The sequence below is a fragment of the Clupea harengus genome, chromosome 23 (assembly GCF_900700415.2).
Source record: "Clupea harengus chromosome 23, Ch_v2.0.2, whole genome shotgun sequence".
Taxonomy (NCBI): Eukaryota; Metazoa; Chordata; class Actinopteri; order Clupeiformes; family Clupeidae; genus Clupea; species Clupea harengus.
Window position 1 is genome coordinate 24,095,765 of NC_045174.1, and position 10,705 is coordinate 24,106,469.

The 10,705-nt window shown below is 46.1% G+C and overlaps 1 protein-coding gene across 1 annotated transcript; it reads left to right on the top strand.

Moving 5' to 3' along the window:
- The first annotated feature begins 1,577 nt into the window (after nt 1-1,577).
- LOC105905538 (Na(+)/H(+) exchange regulatory cofactor NHE-RF2) lies at nt 1,578-10,329 on the top strand. Its single transcript, XM_031560803.2, has 2 exons — nt 1,578-2,372; nt 10,077-10,329. The coding sequence occupies exons 1-2, from the start codon at nt 2,166-2,168 to the stop codon at nt 10,296-10,298; spliced, it is 429 nt and encodes a 142-aa protein (XP_031416663.1). The 5' UTR covers nt 1,578-2,165; the 3' UTR covers nt 10,299-10,329.
- Nucleotides 10,330-10,705: the final 376 nt, after the last annotated feature.

A 10,705-nucleotide genomic window follows, 5' to 3' on the forward strand; every position in this document is an offset into this window, starting at 1 on the left:
TGTGTGTGTTACGGGCCAGGTTGTTGTTGTTTGTGTGTGTGTGTGTGTGTGTGTGTTACGGGCCAGCTGGTTGTTGTTTGTGTGTGTGTGTGTGTGTGTGAGTGTGTGTTACGGGCCAGCTGGTTGTTTGTTTGTGTGTGTGTGTGTGTGTGTGTGTTACGGGCCAGGTTGTTGTTGTTTGTGTGTGTGTGTGTGTGTGTGTGAGTGTTACGGGCCAGGTTGTTGTTTGTGTGTGTGTGTGTTACGGGCCAGGTTGTTGTTTGTGTGTGTGTGTGTGTGTGTGTGTGTGTGTTACGGGCCAGGTTGTTGTTTGTGTGTGTGTGTGTTACGGGCCAGCTGGTTGTTGTTTGTGTGTGTGTGTGTGTGTGTGTGTGTGTGTGTTACGGCCCAGGTTGTTGTTTGTGTGTGTGTGTGTTACGGGCCAGGTTGTTTTTGTGTGCTCACTGTTTGCCTTCCTTTCAGGTGCCTTGGCTGTCACCTGTCAATCACTGGTGATCACCTGATTAGAACAGGCCACACCCCTCTCTCACTCTCTCTCTCACACTGCAACTGCTTACCTGGCGGCAGGTCAAGCACCTTGCTCTCCACTTACCCTTTTCCCCCTTCTGAAATGAATAAATACGTTAAATTAAAATTAAGACTTGTTGCTTCCCTAGAGCCGGGTCGTAACAAGCATAAAAACTAAAATAAATGTAAAGGAGATCAACAATTGAATAAGTACAGTACTGTGCAAAAGTTTTAGGCAGGTGTGAAAAAAATGCTGTAAACTAAGAATGCTTTCAAAAATGGAAGTGTTAACAGTTTCTTTTCATCAATTAATAAAATGCAGTGAATGAACAGAAGATAAATCTAAATCAAATCGATATTTGGTGTGACCACCCTTTGCCTTCAAAACAGCATCAATTCTTCTAGGTACACTTGCACACAGTTTTTGAGGGAACTCGGCTGGTAGGTTGTTCCAGGTTGTTCTACTGGTGACATGTGGTATGGCACTGCTGTTACAGCATAGTACCTTATAATGAACCTATTTGGAGATGAGTCTGTAGCCTACTTTGTGCTTATGCAATATGGTCAGGGCCAAGCGTTTAGCCTACATGTTTGAGAGGATAGCTACCCTAATTATTAATACAACAGATATGTGCCTAAGATGAACATTGTATGTTAAAATAAAAAATAAAAAGATTAAATATTTAAGCTTTGCCAAATCAATACAATTAAATTGAAAATGTTTAACAGTTCAAATGTAAAAATAATGTTTAAGAAGATAGATAGATAGATGGATACTTTATTAATCCCGAAGGAAATTTAGGGAAGAGCTATGTAACAAGCTGTTTTTTTCCCTTCATTAAAAGTGAAATTGCTGGTAATATCTGTCTTAAATCAAAAGGTGGCCTGCTATAAAAAAAACATTGGGAACCACTGGATTGGATCGAGATCTAACCGCTAGGGAGCGCCAGAGGCTGCGTTTAGCAGCGCTCACCCACTCAGCTTGATTTCAGTGTAACCCAATCTGCGGTCCCCAGCCGGTTGTCATGGACCGGACTCCTGCGCGTAGGTGATCCTGCCAGCCCCTCTCTCTCTCTCTCTCTCTCTCTCTCTCTCTCGCTCTCTCTCTCTCTCTCTCTCTCTCTCTCTCTCTTTACAGACTGGAAGCTTCGCGGGACTTCTCTACTCTCCCAGTCTTATAGATGAACATACCGATATCAATCGAAGACGCGGAGTGGTCGATATTTGGGATTGAGGGACACAAATCTATAGCAACAGGCTACACAAGATACGCTACTAGACCAACTTCCCCGGTCGGAGACATGGTTTCTTAATCTACAGGATCGTTCTTTGGGTTTGGATCTGTTTTCGCCGACGCAGATAGACGCGGTCGGACTCGGATGTTATTACCGTAACTGGGAGAAGGCGATTTGCGTGATCTACATTTCAACCATCTGAGTCGGGCCATCCGCAACTTTCGATGGAGTGCAGCGATGCCTAACGGGGGAGCATACTACCTAGACACCAGAATTTCCCCACGGGATTAATAAAGTATCTATCTATCTATCTACTAGTGGGCAAAGTGTGAAAGTTGAGCTTCTTCGATGGTCGAATAATTGGAATTTTGGCATTCAACTAAAACGCTAACTTTGACTTTGGAAAGTGGCAGAAACGGGACGATGGCAGGCGATTTGAAACCGCGGCTTTGTGTAATGACAAAAGGCGACAGCGGATACGGGTTTCACTTGCACGGGGAGAAGGGCAAGAGTGGCCAATACATCCGCAAAGTGGAGCTGCACTCAGCCGCTGAAGCCTCGGGCTTGCGCGCGGGAGACCGAGTTGTGGAGGTGAACGGGGAGAATGTGGAGCGAGACACGCACCATCAGGTAAGGAGCGCACTCTCACGCTGGAGTACGAATTAAGCCTGAACGATGAAGCCCTATCATGGAATGTTAGGTTCTGTCTCCGTTTCTGTCCTTAATTATCAGCAGAGTATAAGATAAACAAGCCCACTGTTATTGGTGCGGTACTGTGCAGGATCCAATGTGTTTGATGTCACGTTCAGATGCATTAGCGAGTCACTCATCATTTTGACTCAGATAGCAAAGTACTGCGGTCCACTGAGGGTACAGTTGGCGGTCCACTGGGCTTTTTTGCTTTTAGGTTTTCGGGCGGTCTAGGCTACTTGTCACTAACAGACAAACAGCCCACCGTTTTGCCACTTGTTTTTTTTTTTTAAGTATAAATCAATAAACATCAACCCTTTTTACAAAGATGTTACCAGTGTGTAACATTAGTCTTTAATTGGTCTTTAAAAATGTCATTTGTCACCTTGAGAGCATTCTAGTGCCATCCACAACGTCTGTTTGGCGGCTGATATTTTAAATAAACGTTCCCAAGCATATGATTTAGAGATGACAGGAATTGCTAACATTATATGTTTTTTTTCTATAATAACACGCCCAGTTGATGATGATGGTCCGAGAATGTACCAGAAGTGGCACGCCATTAGCGGTGGACAGACATATGCTTGCTGTCTGGGTACTGCCGCGCAGGGTTGCCGGTGATCAGACGTGGTGTGCGCAGTGTGTCGTGAGGTCATGGTTGGCCTACAGCTGCTTTTTAGTGTCAGGTAGCTCGCGCGCTGAGTGGAACAGCAAGATCAGCAAGTTTCTCGCGGCCGGTTGGGACGCCTGGTTCTAGAACAGAGTGAAATCCGCGCGGATGATGAATGTCATGTGTGAGCTGTTTGTCTGGCGCGTGGCTGATAACGCACAGCCGCGGTGAGTAGCGCAGTTCACACTGGCAGAAGGTCGCTGATAAGAGTTTGGCTGCGGTGTGTGAACACCCAGCGACACGAGCCTCTCCCGCCCTCCCTCCCTCCGCGTCTCCGCACGGGGCAGATGTGGATGAGCTCGCTCTCCGTGCTCGCGCTGTCTCATAGAGAAGGACGTGGCCCCGAGGCGGGAAGAGACGCATGTCTGGAAATGTGACCTCTGGTTTGGTTTCTGCTCTGTTGACAGAACTAAACCGTTCAGACAAATAGAAACTACTCTGAATTCTTCTCATAGTTATTAATTTGCATAAGCTGTGGCCATGTGTAAATATGGAACTAAACTAAACCTGTTCCACTGAGCTGCTCATCTGAGGCAAACACATTATACGTATATTAATTAAATTATATTAAAATATAATATAATATTAATTTCTAAATATCATGACCTGGAGTTTCCCCTGGAGATTCTGTTGTAGTTACACATGGTGTCGATTTTTAACTGGGGGATATTAACGCATGTTGAGTCTACACAGTTCTCATATTCTGACTACATTGGGGCCCATGTTGTGTGCATCTTGAGTCTAAACAGTTCTCATGTTGTGTACATGTTGAGTCTACACAGTTCTCATATTCTGACTACATTGGGGCCCATGTTGTGTACATGTTGAGTCTACACAGTTCTCATATTCTGACTACATTGGGGCCCATGTTGTGTACATGTTGAGTCTACACAGTTCTCATATTCTGACTACATTGGGGCCCATGTTGTGTACATGTTGAGTCTACACAGTTCTCATATTCTGACTACATTGGGGCCCATGTTGTGTACATGTTGAGTCTAAACAGTTCTCATGTTGTGTGCTTTCGTCCCATTGATAGTCAGGTTTCATGGTTGTGTTAATATGCTTGGGTTTTTTTAAGACAAATTTGAGATATTTTCTGTATCAAAGTCAAAGTCGAAGTGTTTATTGTCACATGATGCACCAAAAGGCTTAGCGTCATCAGAGCAGTGAAATTCTTATGACCTGGCAGGCAACATCTACGCAGTAGACGGGCATACAAGATAAAAAAAATGACATATAACATGTAACATATAAGATATAACATATAACATATAACATAAAATTATTTCATAATAATATTATTTCTTAAAGTGAATGAAGGGTCATCTTGCACGTCCCTTGTGATCTTTGTGGCACACACACACTCTCTCTCACACACACACTCTCACACACACACACACACACACACACTCCTTGTGGTCTTTGTGGCACACACACACTCTCTCACACACACACACACACACACACACACACACACCCTCTCACACTCACACACACACACACTCCTTGTGGCCTTTGTGGCCAATGGAAATGATGTAGGTGTTTATTGTGCAGTCAACCAGAACTCTCCAGAATTCTGGTTCCACACCAGAACATTCAAGGTGTCTATCCCTGATCCAGAACTTCAGGGCAGTCCCCTTCTCAGAGAGGGAATAACACACACGAGAGAGAGAGAGAGGGAGAGAGAGAGAGAGAGGAGAGAGAGAGAGAGAGAGGAGAGAGAGGGAGAGAGAGAGAGACGGGGGGAGAGAGAGAGAGGGGGGGGGAGAGAGAGGGCAGTCCCCTGCTCAGAGAGGGGAGAACACACAAGAGAGAGAGAGAGAGAGAGACAGAGAGAGAGGGGGACTGGTGGAAAACCAGAGAGAGAGAGGGAAAGAGAGAAACTGGTGAGAGAAAGAGAGCAGAAGAAGAATGGATGAGGAAGAGTGATAAGCACACAGGGGGAGGGAGAGAAAATCAGAACGAGAAGAACGACAGAGAGAGAGAGAGGGGAAAGGGTGAGAGAGAGAGAGAGAGAGAGAGAGGGGATCTACAGATAAAGGAATGCTACAGAGGACTGAAGACAGAATGAGGGAAAGAAAGATGGACAGAATGAGGGAAAGAAAGATGGACAGAATGAGGGAAAGAAAGATGGACAGAATGAAGGAAAGATGGACAGAATGAGAGAAAGATGGACAGAATGAAGGAAAGAAAGATGGACAGAATGAGGGAAAGAAAGATGGACAGAATGAAGGAAAGATGGACAGAATGAGAGAAAGATGGACAGAATGAGGGAAAGATGGACAGAATGAGGGAACGCTTGGCTGAAAAGTCTCATTTATGAGGGAAAATCTGAGCAAGGAAAGAGAGGGAGAGAAAGACCGGAAGAATGACAGAACAAGAGAGAGTTAAAGAGGGAGGGAACGACAGAACAAGAGAGAGTTAGAGAGGGAGAGTAAGACCAGAAGAATGACAGAACAAGAGAGAGTTAGAGAGGGAGGGAAAAAGAAGAAGAATGACAGAACAAGAGAGAGTTAGAGAGGGAGAGAAAGACCAGAAGAACGACAGAACAAGAGAGAGTTAGAGAGGGAGGGAACGACAGAACAAGAGAGAGCTAGAGAGGGAGAGAAAGACCAGAAGAATGACAGAACAAGAGAGAGTTAGAGAGGGAGAGAAAGACCAGAAGAACGACAGAACAAGAGAGAGTTAGAGAGGGAGGGAACGACAGAACAAGAGAGAGTTAGAGAGGGAGAGAAAGACCAGAAGAATGACAGAACAAGAGACAGTTAGAGAGGGAGAGAAAGACCAGAAGAATGACAGAACAAGAGAGAGTTAGAGAGGGAGAGAAAGACCAGAAGAATGACAGAACAAGAGAGAGTTAGAGAGGGAGGGAACGACAGAACAAGAGAGAGTTAGAGAGGGAGAGAAAGACCGGAAGAATGACAGAACAAGAGACAGTTAGAGAGGGAGAGAAAGAGAAGAATGACAGAACAAGAGAGAGTTAGAGAGGGAGGGAAAGAGAAGAATGACAGAACAAGAGAGAGTTAGAGAGGGAGGGAACGACAGAACAAGAGAGAGTTAGAGAGGGAGAGACAGAATGTGTGGATAGAGAGGAATAATGGCAGTGAGAGAGAGAGAGAGTGAGGGGAAGACTAATGGAGGTAGTAGTGGATTTGTGAAGACTGAAGTGTGTGTGAGTGTGTGTGTGTGAGAGTTAGTGAGTGTGAGTGTGTGTGTGAGAGAGTGAGTGAGTGTGTGTGTGTGTGAGAGAGAGTGTGTGTGTGTGAGTGAGTGTTTGAGAGTGAGTGATTGTGTGTGTGTGCCTGTGTGTTTGAGTAAGTGAGTGTGAGTGTGTGTGTGTGTTTGTATGAAATAAGAGCTGGAGTTGGCTCAACACTCCTGACTCTCTCCAGCAGAAACTAAGATGGCCTCATCGCCCTCAGCTACATCTCACTCTGTCTGTCTGTCTGTCTCTCTGTCTGTCTCTCTGTCTGTCTGTCTGTCTGTCTGTCTGTCTGTCTGTCTGTCTGTCTGTCTGTCTGTCTCTCTACCTGTCTGTCTGTCTGTCTGTCTCTCTCTCTGTATGTATATATGTACAGTGCCTTGCATAAGTATTCACCTCCTTGGATGTTTTACCCTTTTTATTGCTTTTATAAATCAATCATGGTCAATATAAGTTGGCTTTTTTGACAAAAAAAATGACAAAAAAAATGTGAAAGTGAAAACAGATTTCTACACAGTAATGTCAATTAAATACAAATATGTGAGGTAAAATAAGTGATTGCATAAGTATTCCCCCCCTTCAAGTCAGTATTTAGTAGATGCACATTTGGCTGCAATCACAGCACTGAGTCTGTGTGGATAAGTCTCAATCAGGCTTGCACACATCTGGACACTGCAATTTTACTCCATTCTTCTTTGCAAAACTGCTCAAGTTCTGTCAGGGTGCGCGGGGGTCGGGCGTGAACAGCCCTTTTCAAGTCCAGCCACAAATTCTCTATTGGATTTAGGTCTCGACATTGACTGGGCCACTCCAGAACATTCACCTTGTTGTCTTTACACCATTTCTGTGTAGCTTTCGCTGTGTGCTTTGGGTCATTGTCTTGCTGCAAAATAAATCTTCTCCCAAGCCGTAGTTCTCTTGCAGACTGAATTAGATTGTCCTCCAGGATTTCCCTGTATTTTGCTGCATTCATTTCACCCTGTATCTTTACAAGCCTTCCAGGGCCGGCTGCCGAGAAGCATCCCACAGCATGATGCTGCCACCATCATGCTTCACAGTGGGGATGGTGCGTTTGTGGTGATGTGCAGTGTTTGCAGTCCGCCAAAGTGTCTTGTCTGATGGCCAAAAAGCTCCACTTTGGTCTCACAGACCACAGAACCTTCTTCCGTTTGACCATAGAGTCTCCCACATTCCGAACTCTAATCGATATTTAATATGAGTTTTCTTCAACAGTGGCTCTCTTCCATAAAGCTTTGATTGGTGAAGAACCCGGGCATCAGTTGTTGCATGCAGAGTCTCTCCCATCTCAGCTGCTGAAGCTTGTAACTCCTTCAGAGTAGTCATAGGTGTCTTGGTGGCCTCTCTCACTAGTCTCCTTCTTGCACGGTCACTCAGTTTGTGGGGACGGCCTGCTCTAGGCAGATTTACACATGTGCCATATTCCTTCCATTTCTTGATGATTCCAGGGGATGTTAAGTGCCTTCGAATTTTTTTTGTATCCTTCCCCTGACTTATACTTTTCAAATAACCTTTTCCCTGAGTTGCTTGGAGTGTTCTTCTGTCTTCATGGTGTGACGGTAGCCAGATTAGCTGATTACTGAATACTGACCTGTGAATGGATCTTCCAGACACAGGTGTCGTTATACTATTGAGACACATTCACTGCACGCTGATCCCCATTTCACTAATTGTGAGACTACTAGCACCAATTGGCTGGACCTCTGTTGAATTAGGTCAGTCTATTTAAAGGGGGTGAATACTTATGCAATCACTTATTTGACATTACATATTTGTATTTAATTAACATTACTGTGTAGAAATCTGTTTTCACTTTGACATTAAAGAGGGCTTTTTTGTAATTATTTTTGTCAAAAAAGCCATATAAAAGTAATAAAAGGGGGTGAATACTTATGCAAGGCATTGTATGTCTGTCTCTCTGTCTGTCTGTGTGTCTGTCTGTATGTCTATCTCTCTGTCTGTCTGTCTGTCTGTCTGTCTGTCTGTCTGTCTGTCTGTCTGTCTGTCTATCTCTCTGTGTCTGCCTGTACTATCTGCATGTCTGTGTGCCTGTCTGTCTGTCCATATCTATACATCTGTCTGTCTGTCCATATCTATACATCTGTCTGTCTGTCTGTCTGTCTATGACACTCTCTATCGCTATGTCTACGCTGTGTATCCATCTCTGAGGACATCTGTGTGTGTGAGTATAGCTGTGTGTGTGAGTATAGCTGTGTGTGTGAGAGTATAGCTGTGTGTGTGTGTGAGTATAGCTGTGTGTGTGTGAGTATAGCTGTGTGTGTGAGTACAGCTCTGTGTGTGTGTGTGTGTGAGTATAGCTGTGTGTGTGTGTGTGTGTGTGTGTGTGTGTGTGTGTGTGTGTGTGTGTGTGTGTGTGTGTGTGTGTGAGTATAGCTGTGTGTGTGAGTATAGCTGTGTGTGTGTGAGAGAGAGAGTGAGAGTGTGTGTGTGAGAGTAAAGCTGTGTGTGTGAGTATAGCTGTGTGTGTGTGTGTGTGTGTGTGTGTGAGAGAGAGTGCTTAGCTCAGCTGTATAAGTGTGTGTGTGAGTGAGTGAGCGAGGATGTATAAGTGCGAGTGAGTGTGTGTGAGCTCAGCTGTATAAGTGTGTGTGAGTGAGTGAGTGAGCGAGGATGTATAAGTGTGTGTGTGTGAGCTCAGCTGTATAAGTGTGTGTGAGTGAGTATGTGAGCTCAGATGTACAAGTGCGTGTGAGTGTGTGTGGGAGCTCAGCTGTACAGGTGTGTGTGAGTGAGCGAGGATGTACAAGTGTGTGTGTGTGTGTGTGTGTGTGTGTGTGTGTGTGTGAGCTCAGCTGTACAAGTGTGTGTGAGTGAGCGAGGATGTCTGGTGTCCTGTTCTGAATCACTAACGCTGACAGGCTTAAAGGACATTGGACCTGTTCAGGAGAAAGGCTTATGGAGGATTTCTCTCTCTCTCTCTCTCTCTCTCTCTCTCCCTCTCTCCCTCTCTCTCTCTCTCTCTCTCTCTCTCTCTCTCTCTCCCTCTTACTCTCTCTCCATTTCTCTCTTTCCGTGTTCTCTGTTACACTCTCAAGGACAGCAGATTGGGTTGTGCTTCATGTGTCGTCATGCCTATGTCTCTCTTTCAGATGTGTGTGTGTGTGTGTGTGTGTGTGTGTGTGTGTGTGTGTGTGTGTGTGTGTGTGTGTGTGTGTGTGTGTGTGTGTGTGTGTGTGTGTGGTCATGTGTATGTCTCTCTTTCGTGTGTGTGTGTGTGTGTGTGTGTGTGTGTGGTCATGCGTATGTCTCTCTTTCATGTGTGTGTGTGTGTGTGTGTGTGTGGTCATGTGTATGTCTCTCTTTCGTGTGTGTGTGTGTGTGTGTGTGTGTGTGGTCATGCGTATGTCTCTCTTTCATGTGTGTGTGTGTGTGTGTGTGTGTGTCGTCATGCGTATGTCTCTCTTTCAGAAGTGTGTGTGTGTGTGTGTGTCGTCATGCGTATGTCTCTCTTTCACGTGTGTGTGTGTGTGTGTGTGTGTGTGTGTGGTCATGTGTATGTCTCTCTTTCGTGTGTGTGTGTGTGTGTGTGTGTGTGTCGTCATGTGTATGTCTCTCTTTCACGTGTGTGTTACCCAGAAGAACTCTGGCGAGGCATCACCACAATGAGAGGTGTGAGGTCACAATGCGAGGTGTGAGGTCACAATGAGAGGTGTGATGTCACAATGCTCCTCCTCCTGTAACCTGAGCGGTGACCCCTGACCCCTGACCTGTGACCCCCCTGTGTGTGTAGGTGGTGCAGCGCATCAAGGCGCTGGAGGGGGACACGCGCCTCCTGGTGGTGGATCGAGAGACGGACGAGTACCTGCGCAGTCTGAGGCTCACCTGCACGGAGGACATGGCCGTCCGCATCACCGCCGCCGCCCCGTCCCCGTCCCCGTCCCCCGCCCGTCCCCCGCCCCGTCCGCCTCCTCTCCGCCGCCCACGCCCAGCAAGCGCCACAACGGCTCCCTGACCAGCGACCCCTCCAAGCCCACCCGCAGGTCACCCTCGCGGGCCGTCAAGAAGGTATGCCCCTACACACACACACACACACACACACACACACACACACACACACACACACACACAAACACACACACACACACACACAAACACACTCACACACGCACACACACACACTCACACACAAACACACTCACACACGCACACACGCACACACACACACAAACACACTCACACACACACACACAAACACACTCACACACTCACACACACACACACACACACACACACACACACATTGTTAGTGGTGTGGTGGTTTAGTGACCTTGATGCTGTGCTAGTCCCAGGCGTTAGCTCAGTTACCCTTGTTACAATGTGTTGTGTAGAGTGTGTGTGTGTCTGTGTGTGTGTGTGTGT